Genomic DNA, 25265 nt, shown 5'->3' with positions numbered 1-25265 from the left:
TCATACATAGGATGAACATTTTTTGTAGCTCAGGCACTGTTTGAGAACAGAATTAAAACGCAACAACCCGCAGGCAAAATGAGACTGCCCTAGAGGATGATGTTGAAACATATTTGGACGTCCTGCTTGCCAATCAAATGTTCGTCGTATCCAATTGGTCCTCCCTCTGATATTATCATTCCATCTTCTACTGGTCTGGTCTGTTAGGCTTTCCGCTGTCCTCATCCGCCACACGACATAGATCCCCGCGAATTGATACTCGGGTCGTCCTGGTGTTTCGTTCGCAGGCACCAAACAGTGACATTTCGAAGTATTTAACACAATCACCGCATCAATACAAATACTGTCGAAACCTGCCTCGTTTGTTTACTTCGTTTTAGTTGAAATTGGACACCGCTGATGTTTTAAGCGTCCATGTCCTCCCGTGGGCTGTGCTGCGGAGTGATACTTGAAACTGACAATGTGGAGGTTGTTAAAATGTCTACTTGGGAAATGAAATGGTTACTATTTCTCTAACAATAAGGAAACGGACTAACACATGAGTTATGGTTCGTGTTGGAGACGTGTTTTCAGTTTCGTGACGAAGACAGCAACGAGACGAGGCGGCGGAGGAGTGGTTCATATTGCCTTTCCTCATCTTCATCAAGCCCACAGTCCGGACCACGGGGGAAGGATCCTATCCCTAACTTTGTTTTTCTCTCTACTCCAGCCGTTCATTTCTCCCTGTTGGATGCCACATTACTGAATCCAGGTAAATGTTGGGATGAATACACATTCATTGCAAAGATATGCATGTCAAACAGAAGTTGTCTGTCACGTTGTTACCGGAGTAATAATCAAGTTTTAAGCGCATCGTTCAAGTTGCGCTGAGTGCCTCAGCCGGGAAAAGCGGGGTCTTGGATTTTCGTCCCTTCGGCCTGAGCGAACTTGCAGTGTTATTACTGAGTACCAGCAGCTTGTGTGGGGTGGAAAAGACTTCTTTGTTCACTTCAATGGGCTATAACGTTACAGAACATTAGCATATTGCCAGACTGAGTTAGCTCCCTCCGGGATTTAGCTGTCTGAAGCACTAGTGGGCTATGTAGCTTTTCTAGAAACAAATGCATGGACGTTAGCCGTGAAACGTTAACGTAGACAGACGTTGTTGATTTGTTGTTGAACAGTCCTGGCTGTGGCTAAATTGGCAATATCTTCCACCTGTTATCAAGATTTTAGAGTTTGACTAACTCAGCCTAGGTCACTAACAATACGCTGAAACCACAAAATTGTATAAGGTTAATAAAACCCGTGTTAAAAGTGTAACTTGGGGGTGTTATTTTTACCCACCTCCACCTTCACCAACAACAAACCAAACTGAAACAAACAACAAATATGCAGCTAAACTCTTATTTTCTCCACCCTGCACTGTTTAAAATACGGTTGGACGGATTCTTTAATGAAATTGTGACATTTCCTCCGATTTTGTTGTGTTTTTACCACTCAACTGAAACTTTGGTGGCCCGAGTCTTTGTGTTCATCGATGTCTCATTCTCCTGCCCGACGTGAGGGCAGGCAACAGGTTTTTTAAGGTCCTTTTAAACGTCCCGCAGGTTTTTAACCTACCGACCAGCCATGAAAACACAGGCTCTAGATAACAGACAGTGTCCTTGTTTGACGCTAGCTTTGAGATGTTGTGTGGCCATTTCTACTTTAAAACTTTTCTCCATGGGCAGGCCGAAGGTGGGGGTGCTCAAGACAAGCCTATGCAACTTCCATTTGTTAGGAGGGGCGAAACACTTATCCCCCATTTTGACCTCAGCTCACTGAGAAATCACTGGATTATTATTAAATAACATTTGCTCGTTAACTGTGTTATCATTAGCCGTTTTGCCACTATTTACATTGCTTTTCCATTAGTCCAGTGGTAGCATCCTTTCATGCCACCAGAATGAGACACAGTTGTTATTTTGTTCTGTGAGTTATCCCTGTAGACAAATTGTTGATTTTTGGTGTTGTGTTTGTCATGGTTTTACTTGGATTATAAACAGAGTAGTGAGATTAGTCACAATATTTTCAGGACTATCACTGGTAAAAGCAGCAGTCCTATGAGTGTGTAGAACACTGGTGTGAAAATTGGCCACACTTTAAAGTGTGAGTGATGTTTTTGTAGTTGCCATGAATAGCTCAGATAACTGAAACTAATTGTTTTTTTCTGTTTCTAGTGTATTATTTTAGACTAAAAGCAAATCTTCAGTCATGCTCTGAAAATGATACTGAGTTATTCAAGTGGGTAGTAGTTAAATCATCTCAGTAACATCTCACAAATGCACTTGAGGTCATGGCTAAGGGAAATCTACACTCCCCACATTTTTTAAGATCCTTTGTGCTTGTTGTGGTGTTTGTTATTTCTGCTTTCTGTTCCCTTTCTTCACTGAACTAATTACTTACAATGGACAAAATAACAGAAATATTCCAAAATCCAATAGATTGTACAATTGGAGTGGCTCACAATGCTCAGCTTTAGATGATTGACTGTCAAAGTATTTGATTCAGTCTTTTTGTGGTTATAGCTTAGTGTTGTTTATCAAATATTTCTTTAAGTTTACATTTTTTCAATGTTTTTTTTTTTCCAGCATTACAGAACTTTGCAGTAGTACCAGAAATTCTGACGACATTGCTGGTACTCATAGTAAATTAATTACTTTGTACCAAAATTAGGAGACATATGGAGGAAAAAACAACATCCAGAGACAGTTTTCAAAGCAACATACAGAGGTGCACAGGGTCTACGTCATATCATTTGAAGTGGCGAGGCAAATGTCTCCAAAATCATGAAAGCACATTGCAACTCAGGAAAAGAGCATTAGCTAAGAATAACAGTGGCTACAAGTAGACCTTCAATAACACAAAACACTTGATCGTATATTTGCTTGAAGACAGCACAAACTACAGCCTCGCAAATGAACCCTGACTTTGATTGACACCTCTGACCACAAACAAAGTCATACCATTGTAATTTCCCCCATCTGGTATTTACTGCAGTGCTTTTGTATTGCAAAGTGTTTATGCTGGTTTGTCCTCCTTGTCTTATCGTTATTTAGATGTTTTACACACATGGCCTGCATTTTCTTTGATACTGGCTGCTCTTACAGGATGTTGCCTATTTTAGAGTCCAGCATGCTATGTTATTACTCTGTAAGTTATTCAAAAGAGCTGTCAAAGCAGGTTGGTTTGTGAGGTAGAGGAAGCAGCCTGAGCCCTGGGGCTGACTAACAAGCACAGTATGGCCTGTGGCTGAACCATGGTCACCCATGTTAGATGTGCGCTACCAGGAAAACTCTCATTACTTGGTCAGTACTCTGATGGTCTCAGGCAAGGATGTGCTACTTGAATGTTAATTCTCTCTTACGATGGTGGCATTAGTGATTTATTCATGTTTAACTGTGTCATTGATAGAAAGGTTACCTGAGCCTTCATAACGCTCCATACAAAGCTGACAGATTGTAGTTGTAGGGTATGTGAAGCGTGTTGATCTTCCCAACATGTCCTTGAATTGACTCTTTTCTCAATTGTATTGAACAACCTGAATGCTTTTGAGTCATCATCCATTTGTATCATAACCCACTGTGTGGAGATGTGAAATATGGTAGATATTGTCTGGGTGTGTGTTTATCATAAAATTACCAGGTCATAAAGGAAGATTTTTCTAATCACTCTGGGTATTGCATTTTACTTACGTGTCCACTTTATAATATGTAAAGTACTTATTTGTACGTGAAAAAGAAGACTTGAAATGTACTAACATAAACATGGAAGGTCAGGTTTGAACTCAAATAATTTCATAATCGTTGGGGCCTTTACAGTCTGAGTAGTAATTTCAACATTACTCCTCATGTCTAGTGAAAGCAGTTTAGATAATATAGTCAGTTGTTTGGGTAACATGTTAAACCAGACTTTAAAACCACTGATTGCCTGTGTGGTTTTCCCATGTGGATGTTGTTGCAAAGCTGTGTCTGACACTGTTGTTATTGCCTTATATCTCAGCAGGTGAGTTAGGTGGTGAGTAAAATGTTGGAAGCAATAGGGATGACGAGCAACATGATGAAAATAAGACCTCTTTTGTAAAATTAAAAAGAAAGCTTTCCTTTTTAAATGCTGCCTCACAGTTAAGTGATATATTGTCCTGGAACCTTTGTACACAGTTCCTGCTGAGTGGAATAAACAGTAAATTTATCTCAAGCTCTATGTCTTTGGTTGTTAGACTATATCACCTTCCTTTTGTTTTGATTAGATATTGTAGAAAGCACCAATAGTCAAACCTATAATGTTGTCACATTATCTGAATCAAGGTATCAAAACATGGGCTGATACTTGATTTTGGGAATATCTAGCTCATATGCTGTGTATCTCTGCTGGTCAGAATAGTTAACCATCTTACAAATGGGTAAAATATACTCATATTCTCCTTACCTCTGCTTGTAGTCGCTTGCTGAGACTGAAAGGGCCAAGTGAACAGCAGCAGAGAATGGCTGCAGTGGAAACAGACAAGGAGCTCAGCGACTTGCTGGATTTTAGCGCGGTAAGATCTCTCTGAAGATTGCTTGAATTTGTCGAGTATGCATCCTATACAGTTCATTCTATGTTCACAGAGTGACAAATTACTTTAACTTTCATAAGTCTTGTTGTCAAGCAGGTTGAAATGTGAATGAATATCAAGGCATCCATGAATGGGTCAGTCGATCAGGGTTGGAGGGACTGTAGCGCGTACATCAGCCACTTTAGGATAGTTTGAAATGCCACCTAAACAACCTTTGCACAAGTGAAGAGGATACAACTCAGCAAAGTCTTAGACGGACTTGCACTGGTTTGTTTATGGTTACATTCCTCTCATTTCAGATGTTCGAGCCTCCAGTTTCAAATGGCAAGAACCGGCCAACTACTCTCGCCAGCAGTCAGTTTGGGGGTTCAGGTAAGACCAAAAAACAAACAAAAAAACTTTGTAGACTCTTCTTGTTCCTGTGACTCATATGGCTTAAGTAACTATCTTCTAACAATCCATTTTGTTTTTATTCTTTCTGGCTTTCTATTTCTTTGTTTTTCTTTGTATTTCTGGTTTTTCTATTTCGTTGCGTTTTCAATAAAATAAATGTTTTATTTTTAAGGAACAAATTCTCTTGATTTAAAAAGACAGGTCGAAAAAGAAATGTCAGTAAGACTTTATAAGATAGAAAATAAAAACAGTTTTTCTCTTCTTTTCTCTCACCTAAAGCTATTGATAGGGGGCTTATTAGTTTGTAAAGATCCCTAATACAACTCCTGACAGTAAGACATGTCCGTGATGGGATTCTTCCAGTCTCACTACCCCACCTTCAGTCACTGCTTGTGTTTTGAATGGTAATGGAAAAGGAAAATGCTCCTTTTCTCCTCTTCTTTTCATGAATTTAGTTTCAGATCACAGATTATTGGAAAAAGGTTTGTCAGCTAATTTTATGCCATTTACATTAAGTGTCATCTCCTCTACCCTTCCTCATCCTCGCCTTGCAGATGTCCCCTCCCTTACCTTCTCAGCTGTTGCCATTCAATCTCTTAAGGACCAAGGCAGAGGGGTGATAGGAACAACTCAATTAATCTCCTCGCTGTGAAAAAAGTGTATTCCCTTGTCCTGTAATCTCACACCCTACTTCTCCTCTTCTCCACATAACTCATTTTCATCTAGCACTGTTATCCATCCTCGTCAACAACTTTACCATCCCAGCCCTTACAGTCAGTTTTAAGACATGCATACATCTTACTATAACCAAACAGCCTCTGAGATACTCAGAATCATACTCTATTCTAGTGTTTTTCATTTTGTTGTGTTTCTGGGCCCTTTTGTATCGCTGTCATATTCAAAAATTTGTTAGTTTTTAAAAACATCTGCATCTGTTCCTACTATAGCAGATTCACTTGCCCCACATGAACGTTTCTCTGTCACCCTCACATCTGTAGAAGTGCAGTAGCTCTTTTTTGGCTGGCAATAGAAATGAAACAGGATATTTAATTAAGATGAAAGACGAGGCAAGTGTTGGCAGGGGTGGGGAATAGGGGGTTCTGTTCCTTCTATTCATTTGAGGGCCACTTGCATGTTCTTTTGTCAAGGCAAGGTGTGGGCTTACAAAAGGGAGACATAGATGTTATCAGTCCAATGACTCTTCATGGCATTGTCCCTTTGCTGTAAAACTATACTCGACCCAAATGCTTTCCTTTGAGTATCAAACACCCTCCCTTGTTAGCTGGAAAAGAAAGTTGAACAAGGTCCTTAGAAATGTCTACAGCAGTCCTGCATCATGAAATACTTTTCATCCATCCACCTGTCCTCTCAGTATATTTCAGGGTATTTATCCAAGTTTTGGCAAAAGGATGATGATGAAACATACAGAGTAAATGGCTGTGGTGAAGTGGATTATGATGCAGGAGTGGTATGAAAAGTTTCTTTTGGACATTTGACACCTTTTCCTCCTCCTGTGAAAACACATCACCATTTTAATTCGTTGTTACTGTCACATTTTCAAGTTGACTGCAGTGGCTGTTCTCTGTGACGGAGCAAACTAGAAACAACCAACTTTTAAGCTTTTAGAGGGTGAGTGAGTGACACGCTGATATTTTGGGTAGAGTGTCACTTTAAAGGAATAGTTCAACATATCTGGGAAATACACTTATTTAGGACTAGTGTAGTTAGACTAATGACAGTTAGCTTAGCTTAGCATCAAGACTGGAGGCAACAGGAAATGGCTTTCCAAAGTTAACAAAAAAATCACCTACTGGCACCTCTAAAGCTTACTGATTAATAAGGTTCAGGTCATTTATTTGATTGGTACAAACAGAAAGGTAAAATGTCTTTAGGAGGAATTACTTTCTGTTACTATTTTTCGGTGAACATCAGCCGACTGCAAGGACTTCCTGGAGTCTTACCAGGTTTGGTATCATCAACCCATGCATAGAAGCGTTGGACAGATGGATAAACTGTTGCTCATCAAGAAATAGTGCGTTACTACCTCATTTTTGTCATTTTTACGTTTCTGTATGTGTTCAGATCTTCATTTCATTTCACTCTCAGAAAGAAGGTGTATTTCCCAAACTACCATTTGGCACAAGGTCACACTGTTTGCCTCAGATAGCCAGATTGGTCAGAGCAGTACTGGTAGCATGTGTGGCTAAAGGAATCAATTTTAGAGAAAAAGTCATCCCAGTGTACGAAGTATGTCTATCTCTATGTTGGAAAGTTGGCCATGTATATTTGTTTGGTCTGGTGACTTAAAGTTGCGATATCACATAATCAGCTTCAAAGAATCTGACTTCTAACTGTATTCCTGCTTGTTGTGGAGCAGCTGCCACATGTTTTCCTTGTAGAATCAGTTAGATGCTTTTTCCCCAGTATGGTTAAGGTTTGGAGTGTGTGGAGATTTAGCTTGTGCGGCTATGGGGACCCTCCCTGCTAAAGCTTTCAGTGCTGATAATATCTGTGCTCTGGTCTCATGTGCCTGTTCAGTCCCTTTTGCTAGTCAGTTAAAGTAATTTTCAGAGCACTTTCATTTTTTGGTCACTGGAAACCGAGAATCCTAAAATGTATTTTTAAACTTTGGTATGGCCTGAAATGCAGAAGGGGAGGAGTTTCAAATTTGCATGAAACGTTCCATTTTTCAAACACAGATGTCTTAGTGAATTACAGAAACTAAAGGGTGTTAAAGTTACAAGTAGATTTGCAGTTTAAACTCTGTGTGTGTATATAATTTCACACAGTGTCAGAACAAAGAGATTCAAATGTCCTCTTAGCTGTATTAGTGGGTTAGGGCACACTGTGTTGTGTTTGAGAAGTCTCCAGTGACTCACAGGTTAAAATAGCCAGGCCTGTGTTATTGTACATTGTTCAGTATTTCATTAACAGTATTCACTCTCTTGAGATTTGGTCTGACATCATGCTTTGTGTCTGCCTGACTCACTTTGCCAAGGGAAGGAAGAAGGTGTGTAGACAAAATGGCACACTCAGTTTTAGGTGCCTGGGGCCGTGTTCCTGTAAAAACGTAGACATGTCTGAAAGTTTGGTCAATGTATGTGCCAGAGTTTTGCTCATGAAGCCTATGACTCAGGCTGGCTGTCTGTTTCCAGCATTTCTTCCTGTGTAATTATAGACCAGCCATGCTTAAAGGGGCGTTGCATGCTGGGAGGAGAAGTGCATTGGGGTTCACCGGAGAATTTGTCTGATGTTAGTCACCGTTTCTTCATGTTTTTCTCTTTCCACTCCTGATAGTCTGTCTGAGTACTGCACTACTCATGGTTTTCTCATGGTTTTGACACTTTTTCACTTTTTTGTGGTACAGCTTTTCTGAATGACAAAAAGACACAGAATTTTGTGTCATTTTATCATTTAAAATGTTAATTTCATGCCTGTGTAGCCCAAGTGTTGTTTATATATGATAAAGATTAGCACTGTGATCTGATGTATCTCTTCAAGTATCAACTGTGCACAGGTCAAAAAAAAAACTATGATGGGTGTGAATAAGACAAAGGAGTAATGTGATGAAATAAAAAGCACCACATTATGAACTGAAAAAGCTTCAAAGGAAAAACAACAATTAGTCCATCATAATTACTCAGAATGAACAAAACCCTGTTGGAGATAGTGTGGAACGTGAAACAAGTATATCCAATTCCAGTTTTGATGAAAACTTTGTGCTCATACTTGAACAAAGGTTACATGCTGTGGTTTGTGGTTATAGATGTAAAGAAGATATTGGTTGTTAAAAGCACGTTCTACTTTCGTATTTATTGAGCCACCTGAAATGACACAACATGCATGTTGAAATTTGGAGGAGAAAACTATGCAAGCCTAGATTTCTGGACAGGAGCAACTAAACTATGTCATTTTCATGTATGCTATATACATGTGATTACTTTGCAACTAGTTACCTGTTTCAGTGCAGCTGCTGTGTGGTCAGCTAGATTCATTTTTCTAGGCTCCTTTAAGTTAAATGAAGTCAATCAAATGGGTCTTAAAAGTTGCTAACAGCACTGTGGTGGCATGTAAACCTGCATTATAATATATATCCGTATATCCAGCTGACCCAGATGTATTATGTTTATAGGCATATGTATTTGCATGTTTTTTATTACTATCGTTTTACTCATATAGTTGACACCACAATAGAGTGTTTAGGGGGAATTGATTATTATTGTCTCACATTAATGAAAGCACACAATACAGAGACCAGAAAAATAAAAACCCCTGTAAACTCTCGCTACTGGTTTTTAGTGTTGAACTTAATTAAGCAGAGTTGTCAGTATTATTGGCAGAAATTCTGGAAACCTGCTCAAATTTCCATTAATTTTTGTTCATATGCTTATCATCAGGTCAGTTAATAAGGAACAGTTAATAAGGTTGGACTTTAATAATAATAATAATAATACATTTTTACATTAAAGCTCCCATTATTTCCTCCACACCACTGATTTCATGAAATTTGTTTCCCATTCCATGCATTACACCTGTTAACCTTACATCACCTGCGTGGAGAAAGGTATTCTCATACATGATGGTTGTGGAGCAAGTAAGCTCTGCACATACCCTGATATTTGTGGAATGGATGGTGATGGTTCACTTCGCTTTTTCTAGTGCCTTCAACATCAGTGTTCTCAAAAAGGGGAAAAAACCACACATTCATGTCTCACTAATTAGCTTGACTGTTTTAATAAGATACATGGTTCTGAAAACATGGGAATAATGTAGGTGTGTGGCCAGTGAAATGTGGCCACTTAATTGGAGTCCGCCCAAAAATAGAAGGCCTCCTCGTCTGTAAAGTTAAATTTTATTACTCAATGCTGACAGTGTTAGAATGTAATTAAAAAATCAGTGAAATATGCAGTATGCAATGAACTTTTTCTGTTTGGTAAGTTTACATGTTTAAAAAACCTACTTGTAATCTACAAGTTTAATACAGTCAGAAACAGAAAAAATTGAATTGGAAGCTTTTCTTGAGTACTCATGACTTACAGCGGAAACGAATGGTTCATGCGTTTTCTTTATCGTCTCTGATTGACGTGGAGAGTGACAGTCAGCCATAGAGAGGGGACAAGACATTGTCTCCTTCATCTCATATTCTGCTGGTGTCGTGTGTATAGATCACAGTTGTCACGGCAATCTAGCAGCTCTCAGCGCTGTGGACCCATCACTCTGTTCTACTGCTGATCCTGTCATGATTCTAGCCCGCCTCTACCCCCCCTCCCCTCTCCCCTCTCCGCTTTTTAATTAGACAACAAAACAAAAATATGAATATTCATAGAGCTGAGCTTCATTAATATGCACAATTATGCAAATCAGTACGCAATTAAGCTTCAGCTTTCCCCAAGAGATGCTGTGTAGCAGTACGAGAGGAGATTGAGAGAAAGGGGACGGGCAGGAATTTCTGCTTCACCAGTCTTTAAAATCACTCCTTTCAAACACATTCACCTCTCTGAAAGCTGTAGTGCTCTGGTCAGGGATAACGTGTGTCAGCCATGTATGATTGAGACCTTGCGCCTGTGTTAAGGCGAAGGTGTAGGCCAAATGTGAGAGAATAGATGGGCGATGAATGACTGTTGCCATGGAAAATGTAAAGCAGTGGAGTGGGAGAATGAAGAATGTCGACGATGATTCTGGGAGCTTCATACTGGGTGTTAATTATTCAAACTTCCTACAGCTCATATCCACGTTATGTGACGGCGCTGTCACTGTGCTGTCTCTGTGTGAGCTGTGAAGTGAAGCTCTTTAATGGAGGTTACTTTGAGCAGCCTGAAAAACCTGTATCAAAGCAAGTCATCGTTCTCTGAAGTTAAACTTAGTTTTCCAAAGCCAAAGCTTAAATCCCTGTTAGTAATGTGTCTGCCTTTTAGTGGTTAATAGGCCTCATCTTTGTCTTCCAGGTATAGATGACAGGAGTGGGTCCAGTCCCTGGGGACCAGGGGAACAGAACAGTCCATCTTTCAACCAGGGAAGGGTACGGTTTCTCTTCAGTTACTACACTGAAACTGGCCATGTAGATTTCATGCTACTGAGCTTGAGTGAAACACAACAAAAGTGTGGCTGGCTTGTGTAACGTATACCCATTTCAAACACAGACACGTGGTATGATGTGGAATGATGAAGTGCTCAACCTGCATTTGACAACTAATACAGAAAATACCAAGTAGTCACCTGGTCCACACCCTTAGTTTCACTCTCCATGCTCAGATTTTAGGGGTTGACCAGAAATGGAAATGTGTTACACATATATGGAAATGTTATCTACCAACATCAGCATAAACATATTCACAGTGAACAATAAAATAATGGTGCATTACACATTACACAATATTATATTAAGACTGTCCAGACCAGAAGAACCTATGAACCGACTCTGCCACAAACATTCTCACACTCTTTCTCATTAATCTTGGGTGGTGTTTTTAGTGCACTTGTTCAGTTAGTCACGTTTTCTTTTTATTGTTACAGCAACTTTTCCACCACAGCCAAGTTTGAAAACTTTTTTGGGACATTTCGACTATGTTTTTTACCCTCTATTTTTAAGTTATTTTATACACAACTTGAAAATGTACATAAAAACCATTCTGACAGACATGTCAGTCAGTCCGATTTCCATGTTTTTTCTTTTTTTAAATCAAACCCAAATGCAAAAGAAAGAATTTTGGTATGTGTGATGTATAGATTTTTATAGTAATCCAGTAGCAATATTAGAGTGACCCTGTATCTGCTGAAAAACCCCATATTGACCTTGTCATCCCAAATCAGAGCAGTATCAGACCAAGCAAAACTGGATAATCTTAATTGACCCATTCACATGAATACACTACAGTTTCTTTTCTTACATAGTTGCTTTGGTTTGAATGGAGTATTAATACTGGGATTTATTTATTTCCTTTCATTTACTTTTATATCCCTAAATCCTCTGCTGTCTTCCCCCCAGGGTTATGGAGAAGACGGCCTTTACAGTGAACAAGAGGGTATGGCATCTGCTCCCATATTTGGATCAGGGATTGGTGGTAAGAAGGTTTAAATTGAGTGAAGCTGTTGAAGCATAGACACCATAAATTTCACATCTTCTTTTTTTAAACCCTAAAAGTACTGGGGAATTTCGGGGGCAGTTTTTCGAATAACATACACATTTATATAAAAGGACTGTGTGACTGAGCCAAAACAATGAGTTGTTTGTTTGAGACAGTAGCCATTCACAGGTCAGACTGTAATGTACCACTTAAAGGCAGACCATATTTATGGTTAGGTGGCGATGGATGAAGGGAGCAGGGTAATCAGGGAGGATGTGGAGGAGGGGTTTGTTTGTGTGGTCTGTACGGGAGGGGGTGGAGGGGGAATGTAAAGGGCACCCATGCACAAACAAGGCTCTCCCCTGGGACTATGGTGGCCTATAGCTCTCCTCTGTTTAACTGTCAGGGGAGGGGACAGAGGTTCGGCACAATTGCCCCCGAACCATTTATAATGGGCCAATTTGTTGTTGTTTTGCGGTGCACAGCCATAAATACCACACATCATCCTATATCCTCACACAGCAGATGGGAGGCACCCAAATGCAGAGAAGGAAATTGCCAGATTGTGATTTAATTTGACATAAAAACAGAATTTTCACCTACATGACCTGATTTTATATTCCTTCATCCTAACAGGGAAGGCTGAGCGAGGACCGTACTCATCGTTTGCAGCACAGGTAAATCAGTCAGAAAGGCAGGTGCTCTGCCACAGTATCATCCCTTCTGTCCTCGTGCTCGTTTTTGACAAATTATGTCCCCCAGCCAGTCTTCTTTTCTTATATCACTCTGAAGTCACTTCTATATTAATTTCTGTTTACCTGTCCTGTTACACTACATCAGCTTGTGCTTTCTTTTACACCATCTTTAGCCTGGCTTTATGCCCAGTGAGATACCCATGCCCAGTCCTGATGCCCTCTCCCCATCTGGCCTGAAGTCCAACTCTCAGTTTTATTCCTCCTATGAAGGGAGCAACCCTCGCAGGAGACCCTCACAGGACCCCATTGGTAAGAGCGTAAAGGACTGTTTCCAGTACAGTGTTGAACACAGTCATGAGATAAATGTGCTGTCACAGATTTTCTTTGTTCTGATTTAAATTTAAGTTGGTGTGTATCGTCACTTCTCCTGCTGAGGTTTTTAAAATGTGTCTGAGAAATCTCACTTCTCCTTAGTTAGAGAAAATGAAATCACTGAGTTCTCAATGAGGAAAGTCTTTGAGTGCTATCAGTCTTGAATACCTTTAGATTAGACATTAATGAGAAGTCACAAAGACAGATGGATAAATTGCCTCAGCAGGACTACAGAAGGAAGGGGGCTGCTTTAATGAATCATTTCACTGGTGGTTTTATATTCACTTCTGCAATAAGTTAAGATCTTTGTGTGGACAAGTATGTTTATGTGATTTCACTCTGTCTCTCTCCCCTCAGAGCCACAGCCAAAAAAGATCAGGAAGGTGCCCCCTGGCCTGCCCTCCTCAGTGAGTATTAACATCCAGAAATGCTGCAGTCCTAAACTACATTTTGGTTCTTGCAGTCTGTCCATGGGAGCCTGTGTTTTCATGTTTTACGCCCATTTTCACATTCCATTTGGCATCTAAAGCCTCTGCTTGGCTTGCAGAGCGGTAGAATAGCTGCAGTACAGGTTATCCAACTCTTACAGCTGTGTATCTGTACCACCAGTGTAAAAAAGGAAAAAATGGGGAAGAAAGCCACTCATTCACCCAGTCACTCATTTGCAGCATGTATTTATAGTGTGTTATGTTTGTAGGCCCTTTACTTTATGGCCACATTTCTTCCCCTCAGCCAAGTATACTCGTTAGATCACTGGAGGGAATTTATACCGGGGTTAGATGGTTCTTACTCCACCTCATTTTTTCGCTCCCACTTTCGCTCTCTCGGCACCCTATTTCCTCCTCTTCTCTGCCCCCCCTTCTTTCACCACCACGAACAACAGCCCTCCCCTTTCTCTCTCCCTCCCCCATCCCTCTATCCCAGCTGCCAGTGGAGTTGGCTGCCTTCCAGGATTCGGCAGATGGTTCAGTAATTAGGAGTGCATCTCTCCGTTCCCTCTTCTCCTCTCCCCTCTTTTTCCTCTCCTTTTTCTCTCTGTTTAATCAAATTACAGAAGACAACTTCAGTCCATTTGGATTTGAGTTTTTCAAACACAGTTTGATGCTTGATTTTCGTCTAGAATGGTCCTGATTGAGAAGCATGGTTGCTCAGAACATTGGCGCCTTTATACTTATGACATTCATGAAATCCAACTGCAGCTCCCATTATATGGTCAGATCTCACTGTGTTACAAAAGATTGAATTATGTATCTGTAAACCATTCTCAGCATGTTTTTATTTAACAGGATAGTACATAAAAGCCTCACTAAATGGTAGACAGGACCCAATAAAATCACTGACACTGAACATTCAATACTTTGTGCTCAGTGCTCCAGTCTGCAGAAATGTTGCAGAAGTCTGTTTATTGAATTAAGTAGTAACCAGATAGTAAAAGTAGATAAAAAAATAGATTTCCTTGGAAGGAACACATACTTTTAAGAGCTGTGCTTGATCATTTATTTAATGCATAAATCTTTTTTTTTCTTATTTCTTTACTCGGACAGGTCCAGATACTAGTACTACTGGAAAATTAATTTATGTTCACCACCACCATCCACCTAGCTAAGCACAGGGAAGGTCCTATGAAACTTTCTTAAGGCTATCTCAAAAGAAAAATGCCATATATACATACTTAGATTTATAGTTATATACACATTTCAGTTTGTTTATAGTATTGTGGTGATTTTTTTACTAGGTTTTAAAGCACTGAGCTGAAAAGGTTCTCTGTATTTCTGTGTATTTTCTGTAGGTTTATGCATCAGCCTCAGGAGAGGATTTTAACAGGGACAATGCTGGCTACCCGGCCTCCAAGGCAGGAAGCGTCTACCCACCACCATTCTACATGCAAGGTCAGTTGAAACAAGATTTGCCCACAGAACCTTCCCTTGTTCATTGTGTTGGGTTGAGAGACACTTTTGTTAAATGTGGATATATGTACTGCACACGTACATAGATATTAATGACTCACTGTTTTTCTTTCTGATGTTCAGTATGGCTGTGAAAATAGTCCACATGAACCTACTGTAGGAGCTGTAGCTGTATGGCAGTGAACACCCTGTGGTGCCTGAGTGCTGAGTGGTGCATCACAGTTGAATGAAGTCATCACAGTAATGTGACATGTCTCATATGTGTCCTTCATTGTCTTTTCATCTCCTGTGGCTGGTTATCCCTTGCCCTTCTCCCTCCCCCCTCCTCCACTGGATGCCCCCTGACAGAAGGCCTCCACCCGCCCTCCGATCCATGGGGCTCTGCTGGGTCGATGGTTCAGCCTGGTTTTTCTTCCATGCTGGGCAACTCCCCCCATCTGAACCAGCATGGTCCCTTCACCGCCATCAACCCCCAAGACAGACTGGTGAGCTCTGCCCTCACACTTTGGACTTGTTTTTCTATGAAGACATAATGAAAATATAAAACCAAAGCAAAGTGTTTTTATTTTTCTGTGAAGCACTTTGTAACTTTGCTAAGAAAATTGGCATATAAATAAAGTTATTATTATTGTTGTTTGCCTTCAAGAAACGGCAGCCACTACCCCTCTCTCCACAAAACTACCCCCTGCATGGCAGTGAGGTGAATGGGGCTCATCCTGCTGGTTTCCACTCCGGCTCCAGCAGCTTTGGAGTTGCCAACCACACACCTCCCATCGCTGGAACTGACACCATTATGGGTAAACCCTTTAAAGTGTGCTCTTTTCTTAAAAAAAAAAAAAAGGTGCTCTTAATGTTTTCATGCTATACTGTCACATAATTAAGTTGTTATTGAGTATAGGTTCTGATTGAAATGCGTTGTGCCCCCCCCCCCCTCTCCATCAAGCCAATCGGGGAACAGTACCTGGGAGTTCAGGTGATGAGATTGGAAAGGCCCTGGCATCTGTAAGTAGTATTGAAATAACACAAAACTTTAAGTGTTCTATAATCTATATTTCTGTGGTATATAAAATATGTGTTTACTACATTAAAAAGAAAAACCTCTGTGTCCAGATCTATCCTTCAGACCCAAACAGTAACGCCTTCCCTCCGTCCCCGTCTACTCCCTCTGGCTCTCCTCAGGCTGTATCAGGTGAGTGAGTAGCTGCAGTCAGTTTTTCCTGAGGGCCTCAAGGTCAGCTGGCTCTGGTAGTTTTGTTTGTTCAACTCAGGGTCTTTCCTGTTGTGTAAGGGGATGATAAAATCTTTGAGAAATGTATTGTTTTCATCCTGATTATGACTGGTTTATAGTGACAATGTAGCTCCATCTATTGGGTTAAAGTGGAAGTAAAACATGTTAAAAGTCTTTATTTTTGTAGGGACCTACAGTTTCTCTTGTGCAAATTATATTATGCTCTGTATCAGTATTGTCAGGGAAGCATAGTAGTTAAAATACATAACATATGTATGACTGCTATCTTGTAAACATGAGCTTGCGGCAATTTAAGACCACTCTTATTAAATCTGATTGGTTCACAAAATTTAAATAACCCAGATTATTTTTTCCCACTCGTGTCAGTGAGTTCAGTCAGACCTTTTTCATGTGCTGGCACTGAACAAACATAGAACGATAAGTTTGGCATGCAAGACTATGTGGACATTAAGGTCATGTGATTTAGTAGAAAGTTACTTGTAAGAAATGTTTAACCTGTATAGATTCAAAGGATACTTGTTGGTGTTATATATTATTATGTATTACATATTTTGGAGCAATTTTGAAAATAGTGCAGACATTGGTATTTTTCTCTGTGCGTGCTGTAAGTGTAACTCTTGTTATGAGTGCCCCCATCCACAGCTTAACCTTCACTTGATCTTTACATACACACACACACACACACCACCCAAATATAACTTATGAGAGAGGAAGGGAAAATAAAAAGAGGGTGTGGTCATTTCCCTATTTGTCTCTGCACTGAGTCCATGAGTTGGCTCATCACACACTTCAAACATCGAATACTGCTGCTGGCACAAGATTGGAGGGAAAAGAGATGATAGATAGGAAACCTATTTAAATATGAAAGAGGGAAATGGTTTGACTCATATTTGAGTCATACTTTGGCCAAAGTGTAGAACACAAATTTTTTTTTATCTACTATGTCTTCATCTTTGGTATTTGTTTCATATCCTCATTACTTTAGTTTCACATGTTAAAAATGTACAATTTGTTACAATTTCTTTCATTGAATGTTTTATGTTCATAATTTTAATCACATAATAATCAGCACAGTACTATGAAACAATAATGGCTTATACTGCATCAAAGAATAGATTCACGTCAGAATTTATATAGTTTTTTATCAACATCAGCAAGAAAATACAAAAGTGCAGCACAGTGAAGCCCAAGCTGAAGCCCCAGGTGCATCAGTCGCATTCTCTGTAGTGTTTGTGAGTTAGACATGAAAAGCTGAGCATTTCCAGGAGTGCTTCTCTCTGACTGACCACAGCACTCAGGTCTCAGGTAAAAAATTGAATATCTGTTTGGATATATTTGTATCAATAAAAATCAACAGCTGAAAGTGAAGTACTACTTCTCTTAAAATGTTAGTTTAGGTACTAGAAGCTAAACTGATTGAGTAAATGAGTGTGACTAAATAAACCTTGTGATCCTCTTCTTTTTCTCCAGGATCAGGATCCCAGTGGACTCGGTCCTCTGGCCAGGCCACGCCGTCACCCAACTTTGAGGGTGGCATTCAGTCCATGGTGAGTTAATATGCCTCTGTTTTTCTTTTTTGTCTTAGAGATGCAACAAAATTTTGTTCAAGTATGTTACAGAGATTAATACAGGATGCTGCATCACCTTCTGCTTTCTTATTGTTCATTGTTTTTCATTCTCTGTAGCAGAGTAAAATGGAGGACCGTCTGGACGAAGCCATTAATGTTCTTCAGCGTCATGCCAGTGGGCAAGGAGGTCCAGGGCTGGCTGAAATGCACAGCCTGCTCGCATCAGGCTTAGGGCTACCTCCAGGCTTCACCAGTTCAGCACTTGGACTGGCCAGTCGTCTGCCTGGACTGGTGAGATAAATGAATAGTAGCAGGGGAAATCTATCCACAAATGACTGAATGACGTTAGAAACTTTAAATTAAAATAGGCACAGAGTGAGCCGGGTATCTCTATTTTGTTGTTCAGACTTCAACAAGGTAATTGAAAAATTGTTTCATTGCTTTTTTTAAGCTGTCCAGTCACCATGAGGACTCTGCTGGTCTGCCCTCTAGTGGAGGACTTTTGCATAGTCACCACGGCCCCCCATCTGTCCAGTCAGGCTCTCATCCTGAAGGTTTTAACGGTGAGACTTGTTGCTCTCTACTCCTCTGTTTTATTTTTTATGTCAGTATGTGGAGAAAGACTTTCCCATTATTGGAGTGTTAAATAATACGTGTATGTGACTTTCTAAATATCAGAGCTCAATACCTTCGTACTCTGTGTGCAGGCTTGCCCGGCAGCCTAAGTCGATCCAGTGGTGCAGATATCAAACAAGAGGAGAAGGAGGATGATGAGAACTGCTCCATTACTGACAAGTCAGATGATGAGAGAAAAGACATGAAGGCCCACCTTCGAACAAGGTGTCTACATTTCTTTTCCTATAACGTTTATACTCGATGTCATGGCATATAATTAAGTTTTTATTCATTTCAACAATAGACTTACGGGCACTAGTCTGTTAAGGACATAATTTTTGGGAAGGCTACACTGGAGAGACTGATCAATTATAAAAAGAAAAAATATTTTTACAATATTTTTACCCCATCAACATTTTAAGTTGAGCAAGACTTTAAACACTCATATAAGCAACACATTTGTTGTCGATAAGAAATTCCATTGGCTTTATGAAAGAAACCAAAAACTTGGCAGTCACAGTTTACTGTAGATCACAGAGACTAAACTGATATAAAAACATTTCAACAGTAGTGGCACTGTAGCATTAGATTTGTCATGTTAAGATTATTTTACTCATAAGTGTTATTGTGATTTTAAAAATTTATACTGAACCAGTCACATTCCTACTGTTCCAGCTTCCCTTAGACGTTTCTCTTTTCTTTAAGTGTTTGAAATGAAAAAACAATGGATGTTTTAAATACTTACACACTTACTCCAAGTTCCTCTCACTCAGTAAATTACTGTTGGAGCTTCAAAAGCTTGACTCATATAACCAAGCGTAATTCCAAAGTTGTATTCCAATACATGCATTTATTAAATTTCTAAATCAACTTTTTAAAAACTGAACTGTTAAGAAGGGTCAAGTTGGATATCTCACTAGTTGGAGTGTAACTGTCTTTTACTCTTAAAAGTGAACATTGAGAATTAAAGAGGAAACCACATTACCTGAGTCCATAAGGACAAAGACAAATGAACAAAACCACCAACTCTTTTTTTAATTAATTGTTAAGGCCAAACCCTAATATTTAGCAGTGTTTATAATTGTGATGAAGATACTCTAGATTTTTTGATGAGGTGTTGACATTATTAGGAAAAGTTATTGCTAACCAAAATTGGGAAGTAATTTTCAGTGAACTGTACCCAAACTATTGTTTCCTTCCCTCCTCATCTGCCATTGGCTGTTCGCTAGTCTGGATGATGAGGATGACGATGAAGATCTGCCAGTGGAAATTAAGGCTGAGCGGGAGAAAGTGCGGAGGTTGGCAAACAACGCCCGCGAGCGGCTACGTGTGCGGGACATCAACGAGGCTTTTAAGGAGCTGGGCCGCATGTGTCAGCTCCATATGAGCAATGAGAAACCGCAGACCAAATTGATCATACTGCAACAGGCCGTTAACGTTATAATCAACCTGGAGCAGCAAGTTCGAGGTCAGTGGGTGTCCAGGGAGGAAGGAAGAGGAGGGGAAGTGCCTTTTTACAAATGAAAACTTCAGCACAGCTTCACTTCTGAGCTCATGACAAGTTCTGCTAGTCATTTAAAGTCTTTTTTAAATCACTTGCGGTAGTTGATTTTTACCCTGCCTATACTGGTCGACAAATTCTGCCGTTTTATATCTGTAGAATCAAGCATTACACTTTTTGCTGTCAATCCTAAAAAATGATCAAAGAGTGACATGGGATAAAGAAATGAAGCTGTGTGACTGTTTTTAAGACATGCCCATTCTCGAGCTCATCTTCTAAGGTTTTCGTCCTCTGGTAACATGTACAGGACTGCTGTTTTGTTCTGATGTGCTTTGTGTTGCCCTGTCTTTCAACTGGCCGTTTGTCTCCACTGTGAAAATGCTTACATGTCTGTCTGTCGCACCCTTTGACTGGATTAACATCTTTTTGTTAATTCATTTGCTTTTTCCACTGCTGCCTCATTATGCTTTTATTAACTATGAAGTAATTTTAATTTCAAATAAGTCATTTCGGCATTATGATGTTCTTTTTTTCAACCTTTGACCCATAGTGTATGTTACTGCATGAAAGCAGCGCTGTCTGTTGTCATGTGTGTTAACCGGTCTTCAGCTTTGTTGCAGTGTCTCTGTGCTGCATGTCCCAGCCTTAAGCATTAACCCTTTATTTTTTGTTTACAAACCTTTGCATTTCTCCATCCACTCCCCTGTACCCTGTCATTTTCCTTTTACAGATGGCAACAGTGACGCACTCTTCCTCACATTCAGATAAATACATCCTACTGCTGATGTATTTAACATGATGCCTTCAGTCTCTCCCCTTGGCTTTATCTCTGTGCTCTTTCTATATGCTGCACTTGGCAGAGGGTGCTGCTTCCTCTCTCTCCCTTTCTCTCTCCCTCCTCATAACTTCTCTCATGCTGCTGGACAGTCACCATATCCCCTCAACTTCCATCCTGGACCCCAATGACCAAAAAGGAAAAAAAATCTGTGTTGGTTCCTTAGACCTCAGGACAGATTTATTAGATCTGGTCACTCAGTATATCTGTTCTTGGCAGCTCAACCCCCAACATTTACAGTTTGACTGTTTGAGAATACATCAGTTAATTTTTATAAAGATGTATTATTCATCATTTTCATACTGTAGATATATTTTTTCAATTTTCACCCGTCCGTTCACTTTCCTGCAACAAAGCCCCATTCCACTGGGATCATCTTTTGCAGTCTCACTGGTTTCTCCCGGCCTAAGAACTTGAAGTTAGCATCATACTTAAAATATTTCTCAACAACAGAACAATTCTGAGGAGGAAAAACACAGTTAAACATAGCAATATACTGTAGGTTTTAACCAGCGTAACTTTAATTAGTTAGTATAATTTTAATGAGAGGCTAGACGTTTTAATGAGAACGTCTAGCCTAGGTTCAGCAAGGGTTGTGATCTGGGTTTGTTAACCAGCCCCTCCAACCCCCCTCCTCCCTTCTCCTTCCGGCTGCAGCATTGTCTCGGTGACTGATGAGAACCTGACTGCTGAGGAGAAGGAGCAGAGGGAGCGTGAGCGCCGCCTAGCTAACAACGCTAGGGAGAGGGTGCGTGTTCGCGACATTAACGAAGCCTTCAGAGAGCTGGGCAGGATGTGTCAGGTCCACCTGCAGAGCGACAAGGCCCAGACCAAGCTTGTCATCCTGCAACAGGCTGTCCAGGTCATCCTGGGCCTGGAGAAGCAGGTGCGAGGTAGGTCAGCCAATACAGGAAGATCTGATCCACATAGACAACCAACCATCTATTATCATAGCTGGACAGAAGCTGTCAGTCATTCACCTTTAAGGTTTTCCCACCTACTGAGTAACATCTACTTTGAATTTCTCTTTGCTATTTGCCTGTATCACATTGCAAAATGAAGAAAGGAGGTGAAAGGGAGAATATTGGAGGAGGTATATCCCTGCTGTTCAGCCAAAAATCCTGCAGTCTCATCCTACTTCTCATTTTCCTGTCTTGCTTTTCCCCCTTTTCTATTTCCCTCTGTCTTATTTTTGCCCTGTTGTATGAGATAAACTCAAATGTTTCCTTGCTGGTGTTTTTAATCAGTGTATATGTCATTTTTTTCAAAGAGCGTAATTTGAACCCAAAGGCTGCCTGCCTCAAGAGGAGGGAGGAGGAAAAAGTGTCGAGTGTGGATCCCCAAATGCAGCTTGGTGGCGGTCACCCTGGTTTAGGAGGAGATGGACACAACCCTGTTAGCCATATGTAATTTTCAGGTCAGTCTTTAGAATCTCTACAGTGGGATTTGTCATGTCTGCAAGATAACACAATGAAAAATACATATATCTGTTGCTTGTTTTAAGTTCATTTTGTGGAAATATATTCATTTCTTTTTTCTTTCTCTTCCAGTTTCTCTTGATTGTACAGCCCTTAGAACACGTGGCCTTAATCTATTGTTGTCATGCATCTCAGTGTGTGTTTCTCAACCTTTGGAAAGCACATACACACACACACACACACACACACACACACACACACACACACACACGCGCGCGCCTCATTACTGACAAAGCAGGTGGCCACATTCCTGACGAAGAAGCACACTCATACAGAAAGAGAAAAAAGAAAAAATTACTCTTTACATGACAATACTTTGAGCCGAGGACACTGGCTTGGAGACAGTGGAAATTGGACACAAAGATGCTCTTGTGATCATGTTTTTGTAAGACATTTTGAAAAATCGCTTTACATGTTGGGAGCAAAACCTGTGTGGATCAATTAAAACTTTTGGATCAATTGCTCATGTGAGCAGAGTTAGGATTTGTATCGTTGGATAATTATTGGCATTCCCATCTGAAAAGAAGGTCTTACATTCTGCAGAAGCAAAGACGGACACCTGAGTTTATATGTTATGACTGAACAAATACCTTTTTGAAAATGTGCCTAAAACAGGCCTAATGTATAGTGTTTGGTTAAGACAAAAACTGTCATCATTGCCATCCTCAAATGTGATGACTGAATAACAAAAGTAGGTTTGAAGAAGCCACTGACTGGGCAATCAAAGAGCTGACTCCTCTTCTTGATATGCTGGTAATTCTGGCTGTGTTGTTTTTTTTTTTTTTTTCCTTTGGCTGAAAAGGTGCCGTAGTCAGTGACTCACACATGTGGTGAGAAATGTTTGTTTCTTTTTAAACTCGGATCCCTGGTTATTATCTCTTTAAGTAAGTCCTGTACATGTGTTATTGTCACTGCCATGCAAGTGGAATGGAAAGACTGCCGGAGAGAGAGCCACCACCGACACAAACACAAACAAAGACTTTACAAATGCAGGATCCACAGTGGTGTTGAATCAAATGTGCACATGGACATCCCAACCTTCCCTCTGTGAGGCTGCCGTTGGAAGCATACAGGTGTCGTCCTCACATTTTAAGCCATCATGAAGTCAGTCACTCAGCGTCAGTCTCAGCCATGTGGTCAGCATGGACCCTCTGACTAACACAGCCAATGTCGTGTGATCACAGCCTGACCACATCAAATCATACATAAAGACACTGTTACAACATGGTGAACTTACTTAAAGTAAGTCTCAGAGCAACTTCTATTGTGGTCAATAACATTTTGCTAGAAGGCAGAAATAACTGAGTATTGAAGGAGTCATAAGTTTTACTGCTACCTTCACTGACTGACTTGTTTTGGTTGTTGCTCTGTGTTGAGCATTTGGGGTTTTGTTTATTTTTTTTCCCTTTTTGAACAATTACAAAGCCTGTTGTATGGATCTTCCTTTTGTAGAATTGATCTAATGTTTTTTTAGTTTATTTTTTACTTTGTAAGATAGTTGTATGAGTTTTGTTCTATCATTTGGAATGCTTTCTTTTTTGTTTACATCAATTAAATGTAAGACAACTCTCAATTTAGATTCCAGGAACAAACTGAGGTGTTTTCTTTTGTGCCAGGTGCTTAGAAAATGTTAGAAATGACAAAATGATCTGGCTGTAACATCACATGTTGTGATATTGCTCTTTTAAAAAAAACAAACAAACAAAAAAAAAACTTGCCTGTTTGAACACAAACCTGTCAGGCCAGTTGTAATTGAATTGCTCTGGTGTTTGCGACAGTTTTTCTTTGAATGAAACACAATTTTTTTCTTCAGCACACCCCCCTCTCCTCTCCTTGATGTCCAGCTCTGTGATGAGCTTGTTGCTTAGTTTGAAGAAGGGGTAGAAGGGGCGGTCTGCACAATCTGCAACATAAGTCAATGTTTCATTATGTTATGAAGCATAAAATGAATCAAAAAGGGTGGCCTTAGTCATTTTCCTGACTTTGGGAGTTTTGATAATGGTTACTCACCAGTGCCTGCATACTTCTCTGCTACATGGTGGATGATGTTACATTTATGGATTTATAGGTTGTACCTTTTTTTATACTATAGATGTATAAAAGCATATATACTTCAGTAACATCTGACAGTGTCTCAGAACATCTAAATGAAGAATTACACTCATCGACACTGACTGCCTCAGTGTCTGTCATTAGATGTAATTCGACTAATAACCTGGTCTACAACTTTGACACTGAAAAACTGTGCTTAAAATTCCTCATCTTTTATGTACTGATTCTGTTGAATATAATTTTGTCCTACTGGCATGTGCATTGATATGTATGTACAGCTGTATAATATGTCCTTATCAGCTTTATCACTATAAGCTGATACTGATAGGTAACAGTATTTGGTTTACCTCTGCCTGTCATTTCCTCATAAATCTTGCCCCATGGACTAGCCCCAAACATTATTTTCTTCTTTCTACTCTAGCCTTTCCACAGGGAAACATAGTGTTGTGATATGGAAGATCGCTACTGAAGGCTTGTGCTTTTATTTCTTTACACGAAAGATATGTATGTTTACAATATCTAAGTATCAAAACATGCAGCTGTTATCAAACCCTTTCTGTCCTCCACAACAGATGACCTGCTGCAGATCTCTCTGTTTTAACTCATGTTTGGGGACAACATCTATGTAGGCTATGTCCTCAAAGTGCCTCCAGTTTCCTATTTTTTATATATAAAGTAGATAACGAGAACTGTTGTGTCTATAACAGTAATGTAGCAATAAATGTGCCATTTTTAATAACAAAGCCCACCTTTTTCCAATGACTTTTTCCATAAATCAAAAAACACTTAATTGAAGTTTCCTTTCTGCAATGCAAGGTAAGTGAACCATGATTGAGGTGATCTACTTGATAGTCTATTGGTGAAAGTGAGTTTACCCAACTAAGACAGGCCAAGCAAGTAGAGGGTTTCATGGATTGGCAGCAATAGATTTCCCAAAGGTTGATTTGTCCGCTAGGGGGC

At 40.0% G+C, this 25265-nt stretch overlaps 1 protein-coding gene across 4 annotated transcripts; it reads left to right on the top strand.

Moving 5' to 3' along the window:
• Positions 1 to 470: 470 nt before the first annotated feature.
• LOC111228963 (transcription factor E2-alpha-like) lies at positions 471 to 25028 on the top strand. 4 transcript variants are annotated; one of them, XM_022755093.1, is made up of 20 exons: positions 471 to 751; positions 4462 to 4558; positions 4876 to 4948; positions 10915 to 10988; positions 11955 to 12030; positions 12670 to 12710; positions 12902 to 13037; positions 13458 to 13507; positions 14890 to 14989; positions 15356 to 15492; positions 15654 to 15804; positions 15951 to 16009; positions 16118 to 16196; positions 17727 to 17803; positions 17945 to 18115; positions 18276 to 18387; positions 18532 to 18664; positions 19669 to 19907; positions 22046 to 22192; positions 22326 to 25028. In XM_022755093.1, exons 2-19 carry the CDS (start codon positions 4505 to 4507, stop codon positions 22183 to 22185), a joined length of 1902 nt encoding a protein of 633 aa, XP_022610814.1. In that variant the 5' UTR covers positions 471 to 751; positions 4462 to 4504; the 3' UTR covers positions 22186 to 22192; positions 22326 to 25028. The 4 variants fall into 4 exon arrangements, with proteins under 4 accessions (XP_022610814.1, XP_022610813.1, XP_022610812.1 ...); XM_022755092.1 differs by lacking the exon at positions 19669 to 19907 and adding an exon at positions 21433 to 21668 and having other exon boundaries at positions 17942 to 18115; XM_022755091.1 differs by having other exon boundaries at positions 17942 to 18115.
• Positions 25029 to 25265: the final 237 nt, after the last annotated feature.

This window comes from Seriola dumerili, unplaced genomic scaffold (assembly GCF_002260705.1).
Source record: "Seriola dumerili isolate Sdu_G_001 unplaced genomic scaffold, Sdu_1.0 BDQW01000226.1, whole genome shotgun sequence".
Classification (NCBI taxonomy): domain Eukaryota; kingdom Metazoa; phylum Chordata; class Actinopteri; order Carangiformes; family Carangidae; genus Seriola; species Seriola dumerili.
Note: the sequence above shows the minus strand (reverse complement) of the source record. Positions and strands in the feature narration are given on the sequence as shown.

What these genes read in the sequence shown, in the direction of transcription:
- LOC111228963 (XM_022755091.1), top strand. Translation starts at nt 4,505, where the DNA reads ATGGCTGCAGTGGAAACAGACAAGGAGCTCAGCGACTTGCTGGATTTT. An exon ending in ACCACCATTCTACATGCAAG is followed by an intron (nt 14,990 to 15,355) that starts GTCAGTTGAAAC and finishes GCCCCCTGACAG; the next exon opens with AAGGCCTCCACCCGCCCTCC. An exon ending in TGGAACTGACACCATTATGG is followed by an intron (nt 15,805 to 15,950) that starts GTAAACCCTTTA and finishes CTCTCCATCAAG; the next exon opens with CCAATCGGGGAACAGTACCT.